Source organism: Schistocerca nitens, chromosome 9 (genome assembly GCF_023898315.1).
Source record: "Schistocerca nitens isolate TAMUIC-IGC-003100 chromosome 9, iqSchNite1.1, whole genome shotgun sequence".
Taxonomy (NCBI): domain Eukaryota; kingdom Metazoa; phylum Arthropoda; class Insecta; order Orthoptera; family Acrididae; genus Schistocerca; species Schistocerca nitens.
The window spans coordinates 160,244,388-160,271,342 of NC_064622.1; the positions used below are offsets into that span (position 1 = coordinate 160,244,388).

The 26,955-nt window shown below is 45.5% G+C and overlaps 1 protein-coding gene across 1 annotated transcript in view; it reads right to left on the minus strand.

Moving 5' to 3' along the window:
- The window catches only part of LOC126204069 (UDP-glycosyltransferase UGT5-like), a 251,477-nt gene that overhangs the window by 16,453 nt on the left and 208,069 nt on the right, over positions 1–26,955 (minus strand). The window contains exons 2-3 of the mRNA XM_049938490.1: positions 22,834–23,089; positions 11,519–12,099 (exon numbers count right to left, since the gene is read on the minus strand). Of these exons, the coding sequence (XP_049794447.1) occupies positions 11,519–12,099; positions 22,834–23,083 (831 nt within the window). The 5' untranslated portion in view covers positions 23,084–23,089. The remainder of the gene's footprint in view (positions 1–11,518; positions 12,100–22,833; positions 23,090–26,955) is intronic.

Genomic DNA, 26,955 nt, shown 5'->3' on the forward strand with positions numbered 1-26,955 from the left:
CTGTGCTAAAAACTGAAATTATAAGAAAGATATAAAATGTTTGTTTGGTGCAAGCAACGCTGTAGAACTACCAGATTCAGGCTTCCTGTCCTTTCACTTTGTGTGTGTAGACATCCAATTTATGTTGTAGGTGTCACGAATTCTGCTGTACACTGTTTTGAGTATCCGAAATCGAAATTTCTGTACTACCTTTTTTAGCCCCATTAGTTCTCTGGTCTCATTGACATACGTATAGCCCCTAACCCTTTTGAATCCGCATAATTCGTGTTTAACTTAGATATTTTAAGTAAGAAATTTTAATTTTATCTGAAAGTAGTTCGTCGTTGTTATGAATCAATTGAAATTCAGATGTGAAACTGTTTTTCATTGGGTCTAGCAAAGCTATAAGTTGTTTGGCGATATACTACGTTTGGCTTGAAACAACACTTCTGTGAAAAACTTGCTACTTGTCGACAGTACTTGACACGTTCTTCAGAAAGTTTGTACTTACGCCCAAACCTCCAGATGTGAGACACTCAGATAGGTACCAAACGTTGTACGTCGATAGAGTATCAACCAAATCACCGATTTAGTTCATACTATGTGCTGTTGTCCAGCAGAACGGGTGTAAACGGGAATTAAAAGTAACACCATAACTACGGAGCACAAGAAAACCATAACTGTGAGCAGTTAACACCTATAGCTTCCGTGGGGAAGTTGGAAGAGCATTAGATTGTCCTGAGTTCAAATACGATTGATGACAAGATTTTTACTGTATTATGCGCGATAGTGTTATATGAGTCTATTAATACTTCCGCACGTGTGAAGCAGTTGTTCCTTTATTCTACTGTTACGTATGTTTATGTTTAGTCTATGAAATTACAAGTGCACTAGTTCCTCCATTACGAGTCGCGCCTGTTCTGTCGCACATGTCCGACAGACAACCACACCTATGTATACAAATGTACTCTACAGATTTGCTACTTTCAACTAACGAAGCGAAATATGAAGATGGTAACTGTTCCCGAAAGAACAGATATCATTGATGACCATGCAGTTTCTCTATAATAAATGATAATTAACCGAAACACTCAGCTACCAACAGGTGTTGTTGATATACCTCAGTGGGGACTGCTGAAAATGTGTGAGTCGACCGGGACTCGAACCCGGGCTCTCCTGCTTAAACGGCAGACGCTCTATCCATCTGAGCCACCGAGGACACAGATGAATAGGGTGGCTGCAGGGACTCGAACCCGGGATCTCCTGCATACATGGCAGACGCTGTATCCATCTGAACCACCGAGGACACAGATCAATAGCGCGACTGCACGGACTTATCCCTTGCACGCTTTCCGTGAGACCCACATTCCCAACTGCCCACAATCTACATTCGTAATGTTCCTAATAGATAGATTGAGGTATATCAACAAGACCTGTCGGCAACTGAGGGTTTCGATTAATTATCATTTATTCTAGAGAAGCTGCACGTTCATCAATGGTATGTGTTCTTTCGGGAACAGTTACTATCTTGATATATAGTTAAAGGCTACCCGGCCATTGACCTTCATCTGTACGAATGCGCACAGATTGCCCGAACTCTTACGGGAATCGTCACCTTAGTTGGCGCGAGTAATGAGTGGATGGGAAAATATCTATTAGGAACATTACGAATGTAGATTGTGGACAGTTGGGAATGTGGGTCTCACGGGAAGCGTGCAAGGGATTAGTCCCTGTAGTGGCGCTATTCATCTGTGTCCTCGGTGGTTCAGATGGACGCCGGTACGGTAGCTCAGCGTATTCAGGCAGAGAGTTGGTTAGCTTCTGTAATAAAAAACTGACTGAAGGATCAATAAAGAACGTGAACGGATATCATGTGACGTCCGCAACGACCAAATGCAACGATCAAGAACGAACAAAATGACAAAAAAAGTATAGAGCGTCTGCCATGTAAGCAGGAGATCCCGGGTTCGATTCCCGGTCGGGGCACACATTTTCAGCTGTCCCCATTGAGGAATATCAACAACACCTGCCGGCAGCTGAGGATTTCGATTAATTATCATTTAACGAAGCGAAAGCAGACTGGAAAAAGGTCATTGCTACAAACTCCGAGAACTCCTTTTACATGTCCGGAAAATGCTCTCCCATATAACAGTTTCACACGTAAAAAAAAAGTCGACTTTGGGATTTGAACACAGAACCTCTGGTACGATGACTTCTTGTACTACCAACTCACCCACACGAAACCTACAACACAATCATTCACAGATATGCTTTTCCCGTATGCTTAGTTCTGATGTTACTTTTAATTACCGTTTCAGCATGTTCTATTGGACGACAGCACAAAGCACGAACTAAACCGGTGTTTTGGTTGACACACTATCGGCATACAGCGTTTGGTATAAAAAAAAATGGCTCTGAGCACTATGGGACTCAACATCTTAGGTCATAAGTCCCCTAGAACTTAGAACTACTTAAACCTAACTAACCTAAGGACATCACACACACCCATGCCCGAGGCAGGATTCGAACCTGCGACCGTAGCAGTCCCGCGGTTCCGGACTGCAGCGCCAGAACCGCTAGACCACCGCGGCCGGCGTTTGGTATCGATCTGAGTGTCTGACATCTGGAGGTTTCGCTGTTAGTACCGCCATTGTTCTTAAATCGTTGTGCAAATTTAATTAATCGAAAGACAGCTCTGGTGACTGTTTAGGAGAAAGCTCTTCCTCTAAAGTAATGACTTACCTCCACAGAGCGCTGTGTAACGCATGCCTCGACAGCAGCGTACCTGGTTGACGAGAGCGACGTGGCCAGAAAAGAGCAAATGGCCGGCGGGCGTCCTGCGCCGCAGTCACTTGGAAAGCTGTGTCTCCCCGTTGCGGCAGCCTACGCTGAAGCCCTCGTCTTTAGAAAAGAAGTACTTTTCTGAAAAACAGGGCCTCAACGTCTGGCTCAGATGTGGTGTAGCGATTCTCCGCTTTGCAAGGTAGCCATTTACAGTCTGGGCTACTGTGCGTGACCGGCATACTGCGCTCGTAATGGCTTTTGCATGATCCGGAGGGCACTGGCAACTATAAATGAGCGACCAATGTTGGGGACTAAACCAGATATGTCACGAATGGCGAAACAGAGTCAGTCTTCTGCTTAAGTTTTCGACGCGTCAAAGCGAACCTATATTCCCCGCTATTCCAGAAAGTGGTGTGAGAAGACTAACGTTACAGAAACCTTATAAGCAGTACGGCAGTTGATGATTTCGTACAGTGGTAGCTCGCTTTTCGTAGATATCGGATGATGACCACAAAATATTCTCTTCCTCTCCACATGGAGTTTACATGCGTCACCATGCAAACGTAATTTTTTCAGTGGAACACGAGATCTGCGTAATAGCTCGAAGCTAGTAATTATTTGCCAAATATATATATATATATATATATATATATATATATATATATATACAATCTACGATGGTGAGACAAGGAGACGTTGCACTGTTTCATTTCTATCCCTGTACCTATCACACATGATTATGTCAACGTTCATTACAACTATGACATATGTGGCAGGACAGTCGACAACACAGTTTTGTAAGACAAGCGACGAACCAGTAGTTCGTGGTGCTACGAAGGTCCCTGCCCGGGATATTTCACATACCTGGTTTCCAACACACTTTGAGCGAAAATTTTGACTGTACGGAACGGTGAAATCGTGTAGCAGGAGATAACAGTGATTCTATTCAATGACATTTCGAGCGAACTGCCGGTTGCCAGTTAAATCACTGTCACGGCCATTTTCACGTGTGTTCGACGGAAAGATACTGAACTTTCTTATTTTAAGGCTCCGCCGGAGCAAGCGTTGCGTACCTAATTGTTACGGCGCATGCGTTGCTTGGATGTTCGCGCTTCTGCTGAAACTAAGTGCGCTGCTCCGAACTCAGGAGGAGGGGGCGGAAGGAGAGATTACTGTTTAACGCCCTGTCGACAACGAAGTCGTTAGAGACGGAGCTCAAGCTCGGATTGGGGAATGATGGAGAAGCAAATCGGCCGTGCACTTTCCAAGGAACTATCCCGGCATTTCCCTAAAACGATTTAGGGAAGACACGGAAAACATAAATCAGGATGACCGGACGCGAGTTTCAACCGTCCTCCTCCCGAATGCACCCTCAAACTCCTCCCCCCCCCCCCCCCCCCCGTGCGTGTTGAAAGTTAGTCTCATCGCTAATAGATCGAACGTGTTTAGACGGTAAAATCAGAGAATGGCAATTGCGCTGACTTCGTAGCGCACAAAGCTTTTATATTACAGGATTCCGCACAGTATTTAACTGAAAACCTCCGCCACTATTTATAAGGGCCTCAGACAACCGTATTTCCATTGATTCACCGATAATAAAGTATGACCCACCATTTTTGTTTCATTGTCGACCTGGAAAAAGCGTTCGACAATATAAAATGATGCAAGCTGTTCGAGATTCTGAAAAAAGTAGGGGTAAGCTATAGGGAGAGACGGATCATATACACTTTGTACAACAACCAAGAGGGAATAATAAGAGTGGACGATCAAGAACGAAGTGCTCGTATTAAGAAGGGTCTAAGACAAGGCTGTAGCCTTTCGCCCCTACTCTTCAATCTGTACATCGAGGAAGCAATGGTGGGAATAAAAGAAAGGTTCAGGAGTGGAATTAAAATATAAGGTGAAAGGATATCAATGATACGATTCGCTGATGACATTGCTATCCTGAGTGAAAGTGAAGAAGAATTAAATGATCTGCTGAACGGAATGAACAGTCTAATGAGTACACAGTGTGGTTTGAGAGTAAATCGGAGAACGACGAAGGTAATGAGAAGTAGTAGAAATGAGAACAGCGAGAAACTTAACATCAGGATTGATGGTCACGAAGTCAATGAAGTTAAGGAATTCTGCTACCTAGGCAGTAAAATAACCAATGACGGACGGAGCAAGGAGGGCATCAAAAGCAGACTCGCTATGGCAAAAAAGGCAGTTCTGGCCAAGAGAACTCTAATAATATCAAATACCGGCCTTAATTTGAGGAAGAAATTTCTGAGGATGTACGTCTGGAGTACAGCATTGTATAGTAGTGAAACATGGACTGTGGGAAAACCGGAACAGAAGAGAATCGAAGCATTTGAGATGTGGTGCTATAGACGAATGTTGAAAATTAGGTGGACTGATAAGGTAAGGAATGAGGAGGTTCTATGCAGAATCGGAGAGGAAAGGAATATGTGGAAAACACTGATAAGGAGAAGGGACAGGATGATAGGACATCTGCTAAGACATGAGGGAATGACTTCCATGGTACTAGAGGGAGCTGTATAGGGCAAAAACTGTAGAGGAAGACAGAGATTGGAATACGTCAAGCAAATAATTGAGGACGTAGGTTGCAAGTGCTACTCTGAGAAGAAGAGGTTAGCACAGGTACAGAATTCGTGGCGGGCCGCATCAAACCAGTCAGTAGACTGATGACCAAAAAAAAAAAAAAATATCATCATATGACCATCAGAAATACGATTTTCGTTGATATTGGGTTGCTGAGTTGGAGGTGGTGACTAAGCCGCTGGTGCTCCACGATGCACTCCTCAACAGTGAGAATGGTTTCCCCTATTATGATTTCCCAAACTCACATGGAATTTTATGAAATGAACACCCGCCTTCTGCAGGCCTAAGTCTTCTTCGACCTATCCCAGAAGCGCCGAGATTTGTGACGAACGACTAAACATCACTTTTACCTTATGTTTTTATTTTAGTCTGCCCGTTTACATGGAAAGTTTACCTACGATTTAGCAGAAATGTTTCCGCGAAAATATACGAAGTACTCAGAAAACTGTGCGCGAAAATATCGTGGCAGGAAGTTACTGGCTTCCGACCGTCTGAAATTTCGAAGAACAGCCTATACCCCGTGAAAGTTTTAAATTACTCAACAGTTATCTCGCTTTATAAATTCGTAAACAAAACAGTCTAGGACACGCTTTTAGTTTTACTGTAAGTACATGTTTCGGCTGAATTAGATCATCGTCAATTCTCAAGCCGAAACCTGTGTTACAGTTAACTGAAAAGCTTGATTTAGATTGCTGATTATCTTGTGGGTTGTATGTTCATGGTGCACGTCACATTTTCGTTTCTTACGTATCGTCCTGAACCATGTTAGGCACCTTCAAACGTGCTGCTGGTTCCGCTGAATCTTGCCGACTGACGTTGCGGATGGCCCAGTGTGGCATAAGCACTGTCAAACAGGGTCATGATAGAAATTTAACGTGATCGACAGAGATAATCCTTGTCCGAGATAAAACTTCATTATCGACCTGTCGTCTGCCAAAGATAAAACTTGAGTCTGTCAAAAATAAAACTTATTTATAGAGTCTGTAGAGCTACTGTCCATACACCATTACGTCTCATGAATTTCTCTATTCTGTCGTCATTGTAGATATCATTTTGATTTCAGAAAACTTTACTTCATGACTTTTTAACTGAAGTGCATAACCTGCTATGACTGGTTTTTCTACTTCTCCTTGTGGGAAAAGACTTTTGTTTCCTTCAGACGTGTAGTAACGTTCCTCTTTGTAGTTGAAATCGAGACAGTTATGCTAAATGCTAACACAGTAGGGCGTTTATCCTTTACAGATCTGAGGACTTGAGATATTTTCTTTCTTGCTCTGCAAACCAGTCTAATGTTACATTTGTCTAAAAACTTAGGGATCTGACCAATAGATGACCGTATCTTTTGACTGAATTTACTTAGAATGTTAAATGTTTTGCTCTACCAAGAGACCATAGACCATAGTAAACGATATAAATTTCAACTTAAAACCTCTACCTGTTCCTAAGAAAGAGGGGTCTTAATCGACGACAAGAAAACGGCATAAAATTATTTTTAACTGACATAATTATGAATAAACAACTAAGGATTTTTCCTTTACTTGTACCGTGAAACCTTGCTTGTCAAATTTCATGATAATTGGTAAACAGGAAATATCCTATTGATTTTGATGAGTGAGTTTGCCAGTATCAAAATACGAGGACTATTCGGAAAATAGCGTGAGATTGGTCTCGGAATGGAAACCATAATGAAAATCGGTGAGACACAAATAGCTCTGTCTTTTGATTTAATTGACTTAGAACCATAAACGTTTCACACCGCCAAAGGGACTGTAGACTGTAATAGTGGAACAGACATATACAGGGGTTACAAAGAGGTACGGCCAAACTTTCAGGAAACATTCCTCACACACAAATAAAGAAAAGATGTTATGTGGACATGTGTCCGGAAATGCTTAATTTCCATGCTATAGTTCATTTTAGTTTCGTCAGTATGTACTGTACTCGCGACTGGGGAAGACCTAGAACAACGAGGACACCTGCAATGGACGAGGCAATTCTTCGTGCAGTTGACGATAACCCTAATGTCAACATCAGAGAAGTTGCTGCTGTACAAGGTGTAACGTCTCTTAGCAAAAGACATATTATGGCATATTATGCCATGGTAGAACATTTGTCGTCAGTAAGTGTAGAGACAATCCATTACAAAAAAAATGGTTCAAATGGCTCTGAGCACTATAGGACTCAACTGCTGAGGTTATTAGTCCCCTAGAACTTAGAACTAGTTAAACCTAACTAACCTAAGGACATCACACACATCCATGCCCGAGGCAGGATTCGAATCCATTACATTACTGTAAAACTGTTTAATGATTGACTTTCAGTGTGACACAGAACACAAATGTGAAAGAGTGTAGAAGGTACATTTTTAACAAGGAGACTAAAGGTTTAACATTTTGTCATAAATAACCTTTGTTATCCGTGAACATTGGATAAAGTCCAACCTTTTTTGATGAACAATCAAACTGTGTGTTAAGACAAACCAGGCGAGATGACCATGGCTCCGGCGCAGTTTTCCCAGGTTTTCTGACCGCCCGAGGGGAGCCCGAAAACTGTAATGACCCTGGGACTAGGTTTACGGTCACCTCGCAAAGTGTGAGAAAACTATAAAGAGTGTAATTAAAACTATAGTGCAAAAGAGCAAAGAAGTGAACAGTGAATATTCCAAATAAGGTGACAGACAATGACAAAACGGACGTTAGTGGCAGCATATTGCCGAACATTCTTAACGTTAGTCAATTGCTGCCAGGGGGCATTGTAACGTCTCTTAGCAAAAGACATATTATGTGATAAAGAGAAAACATTGTGTATCATGTTTTGTTATTGTATGGAATTATGTACTTTTTTATTATTTATTTTAGATAATATCTGTGTCGGCGAGTACTGAAACCGCCACAGACGATAAATATCAAACAAAGATGAGAATATGCAACTAGTATAAATAATACAGAACGAACATTAATTTCTCTGTCTTCTTCTTGGAGTTACGTGAGTAGGATAGCCTGTGACGTTGTATTGTATGCTAACGTAGCATTCTTTTGTCGAGACTGAGAGATGTACGCCATTACGTACTCATTTTAGAGGTGTGTAATAATTAACATATTTAAATGTTTTGAATAGAATTATTTAATGAAACCTTGCATTATTATTTGTAGTAGCTTGCTTGGCATATTATCCCATCCCTTTAAGACATTTTCAGTTATTTAAATATTATCCGTGGTGCAGAGTTGTGCTACGAACGAACGAGCCGCTGCCGCGGCGTATTCAAACTGCATTAAATGAAATCTATCATACCGCAAAGAAGCGGGAAGGTAATAAAGAAATAAAATTATTTCTTTCAGCTTCCGGACTTGCAGAGCAGAGCAGCAGATTTTATGATGTGTTTTACAGGTTGACGCGGGCTGCTGATAATATATTACTAACAGTACAAAAAAGATAATTTACCTTCGTAATATAATAGGAATCTTGCTGTGCTTAGTTCTGGTCTGGCTAACCTTATAGTAAAAAACGTATTTTTCTCCGATAATAGTCTCATGTTCTTGTGCTAGTCGTGGTACTTATTGGTGTTTTACTGATAACAAAAATCCACTGCAAAATTTTGTTGTTGAACAATCATTGCGAACTGTAACATGAGTATTCATAACAAAGTAATTTTCATTAACATTTTCAATAACTATAAAGTAGGGAAGATATGTTGAGTTTTATAGTGAGTTACAGTAACGAAAAATGTTCCTTTAATAGAAAGCCAGATACAGAACAATAAGAATACAATATATTCTGTTTTGTTGAGAATTAATGATTATACAGAACTTCATGGCACAGCATTACTAAAAGGTATTTCGCGGCTCTTTTCGTATATGCGTTGTTATGCAAATAATAATAATAATAATAATAAAACAAAATAAACAGAAAAGAGTTTAAAGGTAACGTTGACCACGTCACTGTATGGAGAGTGCTACGGGAGAACCAGTTGTTTCCGTACCATGTACAGCGTGTGCAGGCACTATCAGCAGCTGATTGGCCTCCACGGCTACACTTCTGCGAGTAGTTCATCCAACAATGTGTCAATCCTCATTTCAGTGCAAATGTTCACTTTACGGATAAGGCTTCATTTCAACATGATCAAATTGTAAATTTTCACAATCAACATGTGTGGGCTGACGAGAATCCGCACGCAATTGTGCAATCACGTCATCAACACAGATTTTCTGTGAACGTTTGGGCAGGCATTGTTGGTGATGTCTTGATTGGGCCCCATGTTCTTCCACCTACGCTCAATGGAGCACGTTATCATGATTTCATACGGGATACTCTACCTGTGCTGCTAGAACATGTGCCTTTACAAGTACAACATCTGGTTAATCCACGATGGAGCTCCTGCACATTTCAGTCGAAGTGTTCGTACGCTTCTCAACAACAGATTCGGTGACCGATGAATTGGTAGAGGCGGACCAATTCCATGGCCTCCACGCTCTGCTGACCTCAACCCTCTTGACTTTCATTTATGGGGGCATTTGAAAGCTCTTGTCTACGAAACCCCGTTACCAAATGTAGAGACTCTTCGTGCTCGTATTGTGGACGGCTGTGATACAATGCGCCATTCTCCAGTGCTGCATCAGCGCATCAGGGATTCCATGCGACGGAGGGTGGATGCATGTATCCTCACCAACGGAGGACATTTTGAACATTTCCTGTAACAAAGTGTTTGAAGTCACGCTGGTACGTTCTGTTGTTGTGTGTTTCCATTCCATGATTAATGCGATTTGAAGAGAAGTAATGAAATGAGCTCTAACATGGAAAGTAAGCGTTTCCGGACACATGTCCACATAACATATTTTCTTTCTTTGTGTGTGAGGAATGTTTCCTGAAAGTTTGGCCGTACCTTTTTGTAACACCCTGTAGAGGGACAGACAGGCAGACAGACAACGTGATCTTTAACCAACTGAGGTACTGTCAGGCACCCCTTATTTGCAGATAAGAGCGCATTTAATTTTATTTCCAGTTTTGCTGTTTCATATACATGAAGCGAATGTTTCAGCCCTGCAGTACGTACTGAGTAAGGAGAGAGCGGTAGATTTCCATGCTGGCTAGCAGAGGCGCTTGGCCATCTGGCACTTTTCAAGCCAGTAGGATGAGGTATCGATGCATAAATCGCTCGTTACGCCAGCCCAGCAAAGAGATACATCTACAATCATCTACATCTACAATCATTCTAGAGCGAATCAAGTACTTGTTATTAATAAATATTTGCTAACAAAAGTTAGCTTCTGGCAGTCAGACATTAGAAGGCGTCAATGGATTATAAATACTGTATTTCAGCAACTTTATAATGCCAGGAAACGTTGATATTAATAAATAAATCAATAACTTTGGCATAAACGAAGATGTACGAACAATACCGACTGTACGCGCAAGTTACAGACTGTGTGCCATAGTCTGCAGTCGTCGATAGGATGCCTTTCGATCTAGTCATGCGGCAGACCACGCTCTCGTACTGTTAACAGTTAGCTTATAAACAATGTGAACGAGATCACTTTACGGTGCTTCCTAAATAAACGCACCACAATGGCGTCCTGTGTAAAAACTATCTGCACAAAAAAACTTCGTGTCTGTTCTTTACGTAAACCATAGGCAGTAATATTACACTTTCAGAAACCGACGCTGCTGCTACGGCTCTGCAAGCAAACACAAAACCACGAGAGCATCTCCACATAACAGATAGCAAGAATTTTTAGGCGGCGACACACTAAGTCAATTCAACGACGAACCTGCTTAATTATTGCAAAACTCGGGTGGGAAAGCGTGGCCAGTGATGCAGTATGTCCCTTGTACTACCATCTATCGACTTTCCGGCTACAGTGAAACATCTCTGGAGGGCGGCTCTTGCAGTACGGAATCTTAAGCATAAAAGTTTTAAATGTTTACGTGAAGTAAAGCCAGCAATGAGTAATAGTCATTTACATCTCAACGGAAAGAGAAGACTGAAACTGTTAGGCAAAAGAGAGTCTCCCGACGTGGACGTTTCCACCTCATCGTGCAGTAAAGTCGCTTCGACGACGGTGGAAAGTGGGAACAGCGCGCAACGTGTGCCGCTCACGTGCAGTAGCCCTGCCACAGTGCATCAGACGGGACATTACGTCTTGCTAGTACTTACCTGTGGGAGTGCGCGAGGGGAACAGACGTGCATGCCTCCGATCTCGATGACGTTGGGCGCCAGCGGGCGCGGGAAGTGCAGACTGGGATGGCTGTTGAGGAAGAGCAGCGAGGTGTTCCTCTCGATGTCCAGTACGCTCGGCAGCGCAGGGCCGGCCACGCGTCTGCGCACCAGGGCGTCCTGCCGGGGCGCGTAGTACAGCCGGCGGACCAGTCGCGCGTACGTCGCGAAGGCCGCGTTGTGAATCCGCTGCCAGAAGGGCATGCGGTCCGTGTAGGACAGGAAGGGCTCGGCGACGTAGGACAGCGGGTACGGGCTGCCCATCATGTCGCTCATCCACACGGTGCCCACCAGCGTCGAGATGGCGATGACGGGAGCCCGGAACTTGTGCGCCAGCGCCGTCAGGCAGTCGTTGAAGAACGTCTCGATGATGATGACGTCGAACTCGCGGTCGGATTCGAAGAGCTGCTGTACGTTTTCCTGTTGTAGGAAAACTTCGCACGACGAGATTCCGTAGTTGAACAGTCTCATGAGCCATTCGAAATCACTCCCCTGGCCTAGGCTGAATAGGTCACTGGTGCCTAGAAGAGAAGTGAGTAGGTACCATATTAAAAAACTAGAAACCCGCCTCGATTGCGTAAAACGCCCCTAGTGTTAACCTAGGTTTAGGCGTAGATAACTACACCTTCTTCAGAAAAATAAAACCCACAAGTACCTAAGAAGACCTTTGTCAATGATTAAACGAACACAATAGCTATACATTTATAAACGAATAAAAGGGAAAACACAAACAGTACATGTGTACAAAGTCTAAACCACTACTTAACTTAATGGTGTAACCTCCACGTCACACCGGCCTATGTTCGATGGGCCATGACGCGCCGTAAACTATGGTTAACCTAGGTTAACACTAGGTGCTTTTTACGCAATCGAGGCGGGTTTCTAGTTTTTTAATATATTAACTATCGATTGCTGACGCACTGCGACGTTGAAGGTTCTTGAGTAGGTACCACATTCTGTTTTTGTCAACTCAGTATATGAATGGGGTATACAGCCAATCCCAAGTTCAATAAAGCTTTTCTCATGGCCAGTTTGTACTGGGTGTAATCATATTTGGTAGGGAAAACTAAACGAAATTTGTGACTGGATAGATGGTTCTTTGCCAGGACGCAGCATGTTATCCTGAATGAAGCGTTATCGACAGACGTACCGGTAACATCTGGTGTGACACTGGGAAGCGTGTTGGTAACCTCGCTGTTCATATTGTACGTTAATGACCTTGAAGACAATATTATAAGTAACCTAAGACTTTTCACAAATGACACAGTTATCCATAATGAAGCACGGACTGAAAAAAGGTGCACAGATATTCGGTCAGATCTTGATATCAAGGTGCCGCATAGCAAGGCACCTTGTTTTATATGTTCAAAAAAGGAAATTTGTATATTCCACAAAATTAAAAAAGAACTAAGTATATCGATGATATGTTACCAGTGAGTCACTCATACAAATACCTGCGATTTTCTTGAATGAAATTTCGGCCATTTGACTGTAAGTTAGTATTCACTTATTTCATATAATCATGACTTCACCCCCTGCGGGTCCAGGGGTTAAAATAGGCCTGTCGTAAGAGACGACTAAAAGGAGTCTCACACTTTTCGGCCCTTTGAGTTCACGACCCATTTTATGGTTTGACCTTACACTTCCAAAATTCTGCAGAAGTGCTGGCCATATGGGGAAAGACGCCTTACGTGGTGCACGAGTTATCCATAGCGCTCTTAGATTTGATCTCCCGAATCTCTTGTCATGGCTTTGCATCCCCACCTGCGATTCAACTATTTGAGCAAGGATACTTTCTGGTGTATGTCATCTTCTTCCGTTGTCTCTTGTCGTCTTTCGTCCCCATGATAATATTGGATTTTTCTGCGCCCAATATCCAGCACGGTAGCCAGTCCGTTGTGGCGGGACCGTCATGCACCCTTTTGGTGGTAGCCCCTTGCAACACAGGGATCACACTGCTGATGCATGAGCTGCTAACTCCCCAAATATGCCAAAGAGTAAATGCCTGTCTTCCTGGGGCATCAGGACTCCCAGCAACAGCCGTCGTGCCAGTTGGCGTTTTCTGTGACTGGGTGGCGCCTGTGGGAAGAGCCCCTGATCGGAGTGGGTGGCATGAGGGTGGATAACCCGCAATGGAGCGGACTAAGTCATATGTTGCTGGTAACTGTACGGCACCAGCAGTCTCTAAGAAGGGCAAGACGGAATACAATGCCGGCAGCTAGGACCCTAAATCGTTTTCCGCCCCTCGCTACACCATGCGAGGAACGTAGGGCTACAGAACAGAAAGAGCCATATTCGCCTCTGTTTTTGGTATGTAGCAGAACTGATGGGGACTCCTTTCTATCTACGAAGCCTCAATTTTTGGTTAAAAACCTTGAGGATAAGTATAGAGAAGTGACCCTCTGTCAAAGATGCGAAACGACGCAGTCTTGATTCAGACAGCATCGCCAGCCCAATCCCGAGCTTTACCCGCCTGTGACAAGCTGGGTGATATTCCTGTTTCCGTCACTCCCCATAAAAGCCTCAACATGGTCCAGGGGATTTTTTCCATGGCGACCTCTTGCAGTCTGACGACGAGCTCCTCGCCAATTTAGAATGGTAGGTTGTTCATTTCATCCGTCGCGCTTACAGGGGACCCAAAGACAACAGGATTGACATCAGTGCCTTCATCTTGGCCCTTGAGGGTGATTCATTGCCTGAAAAGGTCAAGGTGGTGGTTTACCGCTGTGACGTTAAACCATATGCCCTCCACCAATGCCGGCCGCGGTGGTCTAGCGGTTCTAGGCGCTCAGTCCGGAGCCGCGCGACCGCTACGGTCGCAGGTTCGAATCCTGCCTCGGGCATGGATGTGTGTGATGTCCTTAGGTTAGTTAGGTTTAAGTAGTTCTAAGTTCTAGACGACTAATGACCACAGATGTTAAGTCCCATAGTGCTCCGAGCCATTTGAACCATTTGAACCCTCCACCAATGTGGTACTTTAAGTGCTGAAAGTTCGGGTACATGTCTTTCTGCTGCACTTCCAGCACCACAAGTCGAGACTGCGGACGTCCACTACATCCCGATACTCCATGTGGGCCACCTCACTTGCATCAGCTGTGGAGAGCACTCCCCCTGCTCGCCAGATTGCCCAGTACTCCAAAAGGAGCGGAAAGTCATGGAGTACAAGACCCTGGACTGGTTGACTTACACAGAGGCTACATGTAGATTTGAAAGATTACACCCCATTGAGCTGGCGTCGACATGTGCTGCAGCTATGTCACCATCGCCGTCCCAAGTTCCAGTGTTTCCTCTCTCTGTGCCACAAACAGTGGACCCTCCAAGCCACCAGAATACATCCACTCCCTTGGTGGTAGGGGGGAAAATCTTCCTCCATTGCTCTCAAAGCACCTAGTTTGGGAGCAAGGTCCCCCAAAATGTGGGACATCGGTCCCTTCTCCTTGCCGGAGAAGCAACAGCCTCCTCTGGCTCCTCTTGTGTGGAAGGGAGCCTTTGGGGCCCTCTCTCCCAAGGTCTCCACTAATGCCACGGCGGACACTCGCCACTGGCTCAAGGAGCCAAAAGTTGCTGGACGAAGAGCTTCATGGTCTTCCGCCATGCCTGAAACTGCTTTGGAGAAATCTTCGCAGCAAGCCCCTATAGAGAAGCGAGAGAGCAAGCAAACTAAGAAGTCTGCTAAGAAAGAGGACCCTCTGGTGGCCCCAACACAACCACTTCCTATAAACTCTGTATATGAGGATGCGGTGGATATCTTAGCGTCCCCTGTGGACCTGGATCTCACTGATGCCTTGTCCACGAAATAAATGGCTACAAATACTCAATCGGTGACCCTGGGGCATAGCCTGCCTCCCTTCGAGCTTCATGCCTTCCCAGCCTCACGATAACGTAATCCTTCAGTCGAATTGCGGTTTCTTCCACCACCTGGCTGAGCTATGGAAATTGTTAATCTTTACACCTGCTTTCTTCATTGCCCTTCAAGAAACTTGGTTCCCACAAATGTGGACCCCTGCCCCCCATGGCTATAGGGAATATTACAAGAACCGTAGCGATTGTAGTAGAGTGTGAGGTAGAGTTTGTGTCTATGTCCTAAAGTCAGTATGCAGTGAACCTGTGCCCCTTCAAACCCCTCTTGAAGCTGTGGCTAAGGACGACGGAGGAAATAACTGTCTGCAACGTATATCTTGCTCCAGATAGTGCAGTACCCCAGTACCCCTGAACGTAATTGCTGCACTGATTGATCAACTCCTAATCATTTCCTACTTTTGGGAGATTTTAATGCTCATAACTCCTTGTGGGGTAGCACTGTTCTTACTGACTGAGGCAGAGATGTCGAAAATTTACTGTCACATCTCGACCTCTGCCTCTTAAATACAGGTGCCTCCAAACATTCCAGTGTGGCACATGGCACATATTCGGCCATTGATCTCTCGGTTTGCAGTCCTGGCCTTTCCCACCTATCTACTGTAGAACACATGACGACCTGTGTGGTAGTGGCTACTTCCCCATCTTCCCGTCACTGCCCTGGCGTCAGGCCCACGGACGCCAGTCCAGATGGGTCTTCAACAATGCATGCTGCGAAGCCTTTACCTCTGCTGTCACCGTTGAATCTCCCCGACATGGTAATATCGATGTGGTGGTTGAGCAGGTAACTACAACGATCGTTTTTGCGGCGGGAAGCGCGACCCCTCGTTGTTTAGGGTGCCCCTGGCGAAAGACAGTCCCTTGGTGGTCACTGGAAGTCACTGAGGCAATTAAGGAGCGTCAGCGAGCTCTACAGCGGCATAAGTGGCACCCTTCTCTGGAGCACCTCACAGCCTTTAAACAGCTCCATGCCCGTGTTCGCCAGCTTATCAAAAGACGGAAACAGTAGTGCTGTGAGAGATACGTCTCCACCATTGGGTCCCATACGTCACCTTCCCAAGTCTGGGCAAAAATCAGACAAGTTTTTGGATGCCAAACCCCAGCAGGCGTTCCCAGTGTTAACGAAAATGGCGTGTTTTCTACCGACGCAAACGCGATTACCGAGCACTTTGCTGAGCAGTACGCTCGCGCCTCTGTGTCAGAAAATTACCGCCCTGCCTTTCGCACTCTCAAGTGGAGGATGGTAGGAAAAGTCCTCTCGTTCACTACACGCCACATTGAACCCTATAACTTCCCGTTTACAGGGTGGAAGCTCCTCAGGGTCCTTGCACATTGCCGCGACATAGCTGCTGGGCCAGATCGGATCCACAGTAAGATGATTAAAGATCTCTCATCTGACTACAAGCTACATTTCCTCGTGATCTTCAACTGGATCAGGTGCGATGGCGTCTTTCTATCGCACTGCCGGGAGAGCACCATAATACCAATGCTCAAAACCAGCAAAAACCCGATCGATGTGGATAGATATTGGCTCATCAGCCTCACCAACGTTCTTTGTAAGCTACTGGAACGTATGGTGTGTCGGCGTTTGGGTTGGGTCCTGAAGTCACGTGGCCTACTGGGTTGCTCTACCACTGATAACCTTGTGTCCCTCGAGTCTTCCATCTGAACAGCCTTTTGCAGACGCCAACAACTTGTCGCCGTCTTTTTTTATTTATATCATATACTTGCCACATTATATGAGTAGGGTCTCCGAGGCCCACTTCCGATTTTTATCCAGAACTTCCTGTCGCTTTGTACTTTCCAAGTTGGTGCCTCCTATAGTCCCCCCCCCCCCCCCCCCCATATCCAGGAGAATGGGGTCCCGCAGGGTTCTGTACTGAGTGTATCTCTTTTTTTAGTGGCCATTAACGGTCTAGCAGCAGCTGTAGGGACGTCTGTCTGTAGACGACTTCTGCATTTCGTACTGCTCCACCAGTACTGGTGTTGCTGAGCGGCTTCTGCAGGCCGCAGTCATGGGCTCTAGCCCACTGCTTCCAATTTTCAGTCGCAAAGTCGTGTGTTACGCACTTCTGTTGCCGTCGTACCGTTCATCCGGAACCAGAACTTTACCTTACTGGCGATCCCCTCACTGTAGTGGAGTCGGCTTCCTCAACTTCGCCAGCTTAAGCGGAAGTGCTGGTACCACCTCAATGCCCTTCGCTGCCTTAGCAACACCAACTGGGGTGCAGATAGCTCTACGCTGCTGCAGCTCTACAGAGCCCTTGTTCAATCCAGCCATGACTATGGGAGTCTGGTTTATGGTTCGGCGGCACCCTCAGTGTTGCGTTTACTCGACCCAGCGCACCACTGTGGCGTTCGACTAGCAACGAGAGCTTTTAGGACGAGTACGGTGACCAGCGTGCTGTAGGTGGCTGGAGTCCCTCTACTGCAGGACAGGCGTGCACAACTGCATGCCAGTTACGTTGCACACGTTCGTAGTTCTCCTGCGCATCCGAATTACCGTCTCCTTTTTCCACCCACGGCGGTCATCTCCCGCATCGGCTGCCCAGTTCAGGCCTTACAATTGCAGTTCGCGTCCGATCTCTTCTATCTGGAGTCCTTGCCTTTACTACCTATACTCGAGCTCCATTCGCTTACATCTCCATGGTCTATTGTTAGGCCGCGGCTTCGCCTTTACCTTTCACATGGCCCAAAGGACTCAGTTCACCCCGCGGCCCATCGCTGTCACTTCCTCTCGATTCTTGACATGTACCGAGGCCGTGAAGTGGTTTATACCGACGACGGCTCGATGGTTGTTGGTCACGTCGGCTTCGCATATGTCCATGGAGGACATATTGAACAGCATTCCTTGCCTGATGGCTGCAGTATTTTCACTACAGAGCTGATGGCTACATCTAGTGCTCTTGAGCACATCCGTTCATGCCCTGGGGAGTCGTTTCTTCTGTGTACTGACTCCTTGATCAGCCTACAAGCTATCGACCAGTGCTACCCTCGTCATCCTTTGGTAGCGTCCATCCAGGAGTCCATCTATGCCCTGGAACGGTCCGGTCGTTCAATTTGTTTATGTGGACCCCAGGACACGTCGGCATCCCAGGCAACGAACTTGCTAACAGGCTGGCCAAAGAGGCTACACGGAAACCTTTTATGGAGATCGGCAATCAAATAACTGACCTGCTTTCTTTTTTAAGCCGCCAGGTTTTTGGCTTTACGAGACGGAATGACATAGTCTCTGTATGTACCACAAACAGAGTGCCATTAAGGAGACTACGAATGTGTGGCAGTCCTCCCTTCTGGTCTCTCGCAGGGACTCTGTGGTTCTCTGCCAGCTCCGCATTGGCCAGGCTTGGGCGATCCACGGCTACCTCCTGCGCCGTGAAGACCCGCCTCAGTGCCAACGTGGCTCCCGGTTGACAGTGGCCAATATTCTGGTGCAATGTGCCACTTTGACTGCCCTGCGACGAAATCTTCGGTTACCGGACTTGTTGACGCTAATTTTATCTGACAACGCCTCATCGGCTCATTTAGTTCTACGCTTTATTCAAAAGGGTGGGTTTTATCATTTGATTTAAGTCGCTCTGTGCCCTCCACCCTAGTGCTTTTACGGTGGAGTTTTTGATGTGCTGCAGAGTGGCTGGCAACCCCTTTTTGTTCTCATTGTCAGCCAGCCATGGTTATCTGTTTTGTCGTTTTAATCTCTTCTATCTGTTTCTTGCGTTCCTGTGCTTTTCATCTCCTCTTTTGTCCATTTATGTGTTTGTTGCCCTTCTGCCGTTCTTGTGTTTTTTTCTTTGTCTCCGTTTTTTATTGTCAGTTCAAATGGTTCAAATGGCTCTGAGCACTATGGGACTTAACATCTGAGGTCATCAGTCCATCAGAACTTAGAACTACTTAAACCTAACTAACCTAAGGACATCACACACATTCATGCCCGAGGCAGGATTCGAACCTGCGACCGTAGCGGTCGCGCGGCTCCAGATTGAAGCGCCTAGAACCGCTCGGCCACTTTAGCCGACGCTTTCGTTGTCAGTCTCGCTTGTTTTATTGTCATCCTTGTCGCATTGTTTTATTCGGAACAAGGTGCGGATGATCCTTTCGCCCTCTTTTAAACCAACCAACCATGACTTCAACTTTATAGCCATTTTTAATTCCATGTTGAACTGTCACATACACCTGATCTGTCTTGGTTGCATGTCATCGTCGAAACAACATGTGAGAGCGTGCTGAAAAGTAATGCTTCTGAATTTTTCATGTGAGAACTCTTAAAGGTTTTTAAATAAAACTGACGTCATTAACACTCTGCATCCCTATTCTTCATGTCTACATTTTTACAGCCCTCTGCCTCTAGATAGCTCCACATTGCAGCGTTTAACACGTTGGTGTGTAACGTAACTACGTCAGTGCGTGAGAAACAGCATGTTCTAATCGACATTCGAATTCGAAGAGTTCGGCCGCACGCGGGGCACCCTCTCCTTCTGCATGACGATGGCAGACCACACACGAGCGACATCTGCAGCTACCCGACGCCTCGTGTTTGGTGTCGTCGGCCATCGACCATATAGTTAAGATTTGGCCCCACCCTAATTTCATCTGTTTCCAGAACTTAAAGAACACTTCCGAGGACTTTAATAGCCACGAAGCGGTGCAAGCGTAGGCGAGGTTGTGATTCCTTCTACAAAGTCTAACATTATACAGTGACGGTAACAACAAACTGGTCTCTCATTGAGGGAAACGTGTTCGTCACCGGGGTGCCTATGTTCAGACATAAATATGTAGATATGAAGAATAAAGATGTAGAATGTTAATAACGTTTGTCCTGTTTAGAAAGCTTTTATGTGATAAATGAAATGACAGAGTTTCAGAGACTTTACAGGTCTCATACAGATGAATTTAAAGTAGACTGAGGCGCTAGTGAGAATTTAGAGCGAGGAGGGAGACGCGCCAGTGTAATCAACGTAGTTGTGTGTGAACCGCTGCACCAGGGTGGCTTAGTGGCTAACGTACCTGCCCAGTAATCAGGAGACCCAGTTTCAATTCTCGGCCTTGGTACAAATTTTCATTCGCCGGGTGATCAAAAAGTCAATATAAATTTGAAAACTGAATAAATCACGGAATAATGTAGATAGAAAGGTATAAATTGACACACATGCTTGGAAGGACATGGGGTTTTATTAGAACCAAAAAAATACAAAAGTTCAAAAAAAATGTCCGACAGATGCCGCTTCATCTGATCAGAATAGCAATAATTAGCATAACAAAGTAAGACAAAGCAAAGATGATGTTCTTTACAGGAAATGCTCAATATGTCCACCATCATTCCTCAACAATATCTGTAGTCGAGGAATAATGTTGTGAACAGCACTGTAAAGTATGTGGTGAGGCATTGGCGTCGGATGTTTTCCTTCAGCATCCCTAGAGATGTCGGTCGATCACGAAACACTTGCCACTTCAGGTAACCCCAAAGCCAATAATCACACGGACTGAGGTCTGCGGACCTGGGACGCCAAGCATGACGAAAGTGGCGGCCGAGCACTCGATCATTCCCGAACGACGCGTTCAAGAGATCTTTCACGCGTCTAGCAATACGGGGTGGAGCGCCATCCTGCATAAACATCGTACGTTCCAGCAGGTTTTTATCAGCCTGGCTGGGGACGATGAGATTCCGTAACATATCGGCGTACCTCTCACCCGTCACGGTAGCAGTTACAAAGCCAGAATCACGCATTTCCTCGAAGAAAAAAGGCCCGATAACGGTAGATGTGGTAAATCCAACCCATACCGTGACTTTCTCGTCGTGCAATGGAGTTTCCACGACTGTTATAGGATTTTCGGTAGCCCAAATTCTGCAGTTGTGGGCGTTGACAGACCCTCGGAGCGTGAAATGAGCTTCGTCTGTGCACAACACGTTACTCAACCAATCGTCATCTTCTGCCATCTTTTGAAACGCCCACACCGCAAATGCCCTCCGCTTCACTACATCGCCAGCTAACAGTTCATGATGCCGATGGATTTTGTACGGATATCATCGGAGGGTACGCCTCAGTGCCAACCAAACAGTAGTGTATGGAATGCCGGTGCGAAGTGCGACTGCACGAGCGCTGACTTCCCCGTGCATAGACGAACCCCCTACAGTCTCCATTTCTTCCTGAACTGTCTCAGCAGCATTACGCCTTGTGCTCGGTCGGCCACTACGGGGTCTATCGTCTAAACAACCCGTGGCTTAGAACTTCTAAATCATTCTCGCCACAGCTGCATATGTCAACGGACCTTTACCCGTTCTAATCCACTTCCTATGGCGATAGGATCGGAACGCTGAACTAGCACATTCCCCATTCTGATAATACAGCTTCACTAAAAGCGCCTTTTCAGGTAATGTCGACATGCTGCGACTGACGGCGCATCTGATTCTCTCTCTCTCATTACAGCTCCTTTTATACACGATTGTCATGCTCAGTCACTGACGTTTTGCTGTCCAGCGCCATCTGTCGGACATTTTGTAAACGCTGTTTTTTTTTTGTTCTAATAAAACCCCATCTCATTCCAAGCATGTGTGTCAATTTTTAACTTTCTATCTACATTATTCCGTGGTTTATTAAATTTTTCAAATTTATACTGACTTTTTGACCACCCGGTATATATATAAGGTGGCTTAGTGGCTAACCTACCTGCCTAGTAAACAGGAGACCCAGGTTCAATGACCGGCCTTGGTACAAATTTTCATTCGCCGCATATATATATATATATATATATATATATATATATATATATATATATATATATATATATATATATATATATATATAAGATGGCTTCGTGACTAACTTACCTACCTAGTAAACAGGAGACCGAGGTTCAATTCCCAGCCTTGTTAGAAATTTTCATTCATATAGAAAGCGGCGAATGAAAATTTGTACCAAGGCCGGTCATTGAGCCTAGGTCTCCTGTTTACTAGGCAGGTACGATACGGTAAATGAAAATTTGTACCAAGGCCGATCATTGAACCTGGGTGTCCTGTTTACTAGGCAGGTACGTTAGCCACTAAAATGAAAATTTTGTACCAAGGCTGGGAATTGAACCTGGGTCTCCTGCTTACGATATAGGAGCATTAGCCACTAAGACACCTTAGCACAGCGGTTCGCTCAACTGCTCGTATTACCACGGCACGCCTCCCTCCTCGATCCAAATTCTTATCGGCGCCTCAGTCTACTTTAAATTCATCTGTGTGAGACCTGTAAAATTGTGTCACTTGGTTTATCACGAAACAATTACTTGCAGCTGCTGGAAATTTTAGCTGTTTTAAAACTGAAATTTAGAAAGCTTTAAAATTCTTAATAAAGTAGTAGTTTTGGTGAACCACGTGTATGTCGGAGAACGTTCTGGTCTGGGTGTGTACTCACCACCGAGTAGGTGCATGGTGTCTGGGACGATGAGCTCCGTCCAGTTGTGTCGCGGCCTGCCGGTGGGGTAGGGCGTCAGCACGGTGAGCTGGTGGCCTCTGTCGTGCAGCGCCTCCAGAAGGCTGCGGCAGACGATCCAGTGGCTGCGCATCGGCACCGGGAACACGGACAGCACGCGGGCGCTCTCCCGTGCCTGTGGCAGGCACGCCAGTGACGCAGCCACGACGAGCACCACGCTCAACAGCCGCATCTGGGTCTACGGATGGGAAACGCGGGAAAAACTTTAGCCCTGCATCATACCACTAACATATTTGTTTCGGTAGCCTTAAACAGCAGAAGTATCGAACAGCTAACCTACTTTGTAAACTGCTGACTGCCCATGTTACTGACATCGATTTGCAGAAGGATTTCAGAACGTATACTGTGTTGCACATTATGAAGCAGCTTGCAATAAACGATCTGTTTTCACATAACCAGCACGGGCGCAGAAAATATCGTTCTTGTGAAAGGCAATGACTTTGTATTCATACGAAGTAATTAGTGCTATCGACAAGGGATCTGAAGTCGATCCCGTATTTCTAAATTTCCACGAGTGGCTTCCAATAAAATTACGTGCCTACGGAGTATCGTTTCAGTCATGAGAATCGGTTGATTATATCCTGGCAGAAATGTCACAGTTCATAGAAGTCGACATTAAGTTACGTGGTCAACCCGAACTGATATCTCGAATTTATCTGAGTAGCCCTTTTAGATTGCGTCTAGTAGAGTCATTACAAGATCAAAACGAACTGCAAAATTATTTAGGCACGTTATCTGTATGGTGCTTATAGTGGTAAATAAAAAAAAATGGTTCAAATGCCTCTGAGCACTTTGGGACTTAACATCTGAGGTCATCAGTCCCCTAGAACTTAGAACTAGTTAAATCTAACTAACCTAAGGACATCACACACATTCATGCCCGAGGTAGGATTCAAACCTTCGACCGTAGCGGTCGCGTGTTTCCATACTGAAGCGCCTAGAACCGCTCGTCAACAGCGGCCGGCAGTGGTAAATCACGTTAAACAATTAAAAGTGCGATGTCCCCCAAATGAGTACCAAACGAATCTATTAAACTTCTCTTACAGGCGAATCTCACAAGTTTAAAGGTTCCCGGTTATTGACATCCGCGGCACTCATACAGCACAACGGTACGTCGGCGTTGTTCTACGCCCCGTTTTGTTTCCCTTCACGGCAAGCGATCTTGGGCTTAAATTTCAACAGGTCGGTGCCCACCCACAAACAGCGCGAGTTTCTATTGCTTGCCGTCGTGCTTGCCAAACCCTAACTTGGCCAGCGAAGTCGCCGGATCTCTCCCGAATTGAGAACGTTTGGAGCATTAGGGGCAGGTTCTCCAGCTAGCTCGGGATTGTGACAATCTAACGCAGAAATTGGAGAGAATTTCGCACTGTCAGGCAATGGCAAGCCGAATAACTGCTTGCATAATGGCCACAGGTGAACCAACGCTTTATTGATCTGTTCAGTTTGTGAATCTCTGTCTCTTGAATAAATGGTGCAATTATTCTGAAACTGTAATCATGTGTCTGTCTATAGAGGTACATCACATCCACCGATTTCGGTCCATTCTAGTAATTCCTTCGTGGTGCGTCGTTTTCTTCTGTCCTTTTCTTTCTTTCCTTGGAGTGAATTTTGTCCAATTCTTGTTGAACTATCAGTTAAAATAATGAATGTCGAAAGATGTATCTTGGAAGAAAGAAAGACGATGTAGTTCTGTTGACACCTTAATGGATAAAATTAGAGAACCTGTATTCGAGAAGATCGTGCGACGTATATCGCTCGTAGGAGTCAAGAGAATAAATAACAGTTTGGTTTTCCTCTTTGCGCCTTGTCCTGCGGCTATGCAGGGTTGGCCATGGTTAATCGGATTTGGCATCTTAAGTTTAAGGGGTGGCCGGATGCCCTTCCTGCCGCCACCCCGTACCCCACAGACGGAATTAGTGTACTCCAGCTGCCTGTGTCGAGTGTAAATCGTGAAAGAGCGCGAATGTGTTTCAAATGTCTGCGACGCGTCTAACTGAGGCGGAACGTGGGGACCAGCCCGGTATTCACCCAGCGGGATGTGGAAAACTGCCTAAAACCACATCCAGGCTGGCCGGGACACCGGCCCTCGTCGTTAATCCGCAGGGCGGATTCGATCCGGGGCCGGTGCGCCTACCCGAGTCCAGGAAGCAGCGCGTTAGCGCGCTTGGCTACCCTAGCGGGTTCCTCCTTGCTGTGACATATATGTCTGCAATCATAGCACAGCCAGAGTGGAAAATGGAATCGTCTTTTTATAAATTTGTAGCTGTGAAACACAGTATGACAAACCTTATAATGAAATTGCGAGAGATTAAGGGACGTTCGGGACTAAAGTTTTGTTTTCCCTTGCTCACTATAATGAGATAGCAAAGAAAATCAGTAATATCAGTACAATTAACCACCATCCTGCCCACCCCTGGCCATCTACCGTTCAGTGGCATGCGGAGATACACACTACTATTTGTAGAAGTTACAATATCCAGGAGGAATCACTCCAAAATCTAAGGATGAGCAGGTTCATAATTAGTCATTGAGGCTGCAGGGGAATGGCTTGTACGTCGCCCCAACAGCGTCCTCTTTTGTATGACCATACAGGTTAGTACCACTCCACGCTCACTCGGTGCAGAACCTTCAAACGATGTAGAAACGTGCGAATGAGTACCGATAAGTGTCGTTGACATCAAGGTAATATTGGAGTCTGGGATTTTGGACAGGACAGAATGACTTGCGTAGAAAAGCATTTTTACTTGCCAGCGGATGAATATATTAAATTTATTCTTGACCTGTTTCGGTTATTTCAACCATTATCAACTCTAAGAAAAATTATAAGATCCGTTGGTTTAAAAATGCTTATTTTTCGTAGAATACAGTTACGTATACCAAATGTAACAAAGGCAAATAGCGAAACGCATGGAATCGTCCAGTTGGTGATGCCTGAAATAACTGCATCAGGTCAATAATAAACGTGATACATGCACCCGATGGCAAATAAAAATGCGTGGCTATAAATATCGTACTGCTGCAGCTCGTTACGTAGACAAATTTTTAATTTATGATTTGTCTCCGGATAATGGTATCCTCAAACTACCACTTTGCAGCTCGCGTGGGGCACGCTGCTACGACTGCGATGCTAGACAGGAAATAGTGGAGTGAAGTAGGTCGTACGCAGCAGGTAGCATGTATTGGCCCACACATTGCGATCACAGTGCGGGATGCCGCCATCTTGTCTGCATGACTGTAACCAGCAGAACAGCTTCGTCCGCAGTGTCGGCTCGAAGATCTAGCACTGCATCAGCAGTAGACATGTCTTCATCGTTGGTTCATGCCATGTACTGAGGGCGCGACTGGTATAGTGCAAGGCAATGCATCGGCTTCTGTTGACCAAAAACCACCAACGCCTCAGGCTGTATCGGGCACACGGAGGCCGTCACTGGAGAGCTGCCGGGCCGCGGTGGCCGTGCGGTTCTAGGCGCTTCAATTCGGAACCCCGAGACCGCTACGGTCGCAGGTTCGAATCCTGCCTCGGGCTTGGCTGTGTGTGATGTCCTTAGGTTAGTTAGGTTTAAGTAGTTCTAAGTTCTAGGGGACTGATGACTTCAGATGTTGTCCCATAGTGCTCAGAGCCATTTGAACCATTTTTGAACTAGCGAGCTGAGTGAAGAAATATAGTACCTTCGGATGAGTCCAACTCGTCCTACAGCGGTCGTCGCGTACCTATTGGATGCTATAGTGGTGAATTCAACCTGGAGGACTTCCTTGTTGAGTCCCGTAGCGAACAAACGTGAAGTGTTCCGGTTAGTAGCCTCATTGGCTGTGGCTTGCAATCTCTTCTCTCATACTGAGGGCAATTTTAGCCACAAAAGATACACTAGGAAGGTTACACAACCCAAGCCACTGCCGCTCCACATGCTATTTTTCAGCAAAACAATGCCCAGCCACAAGCGACGGGGAATAGACAAGCCTTATTCGAAGGAGGGAGCGATGCGGTTGTACACTATTTACAGAAAGCGCCATCTCGAAAGAAAACCTGCCACAAAACCGATGCGC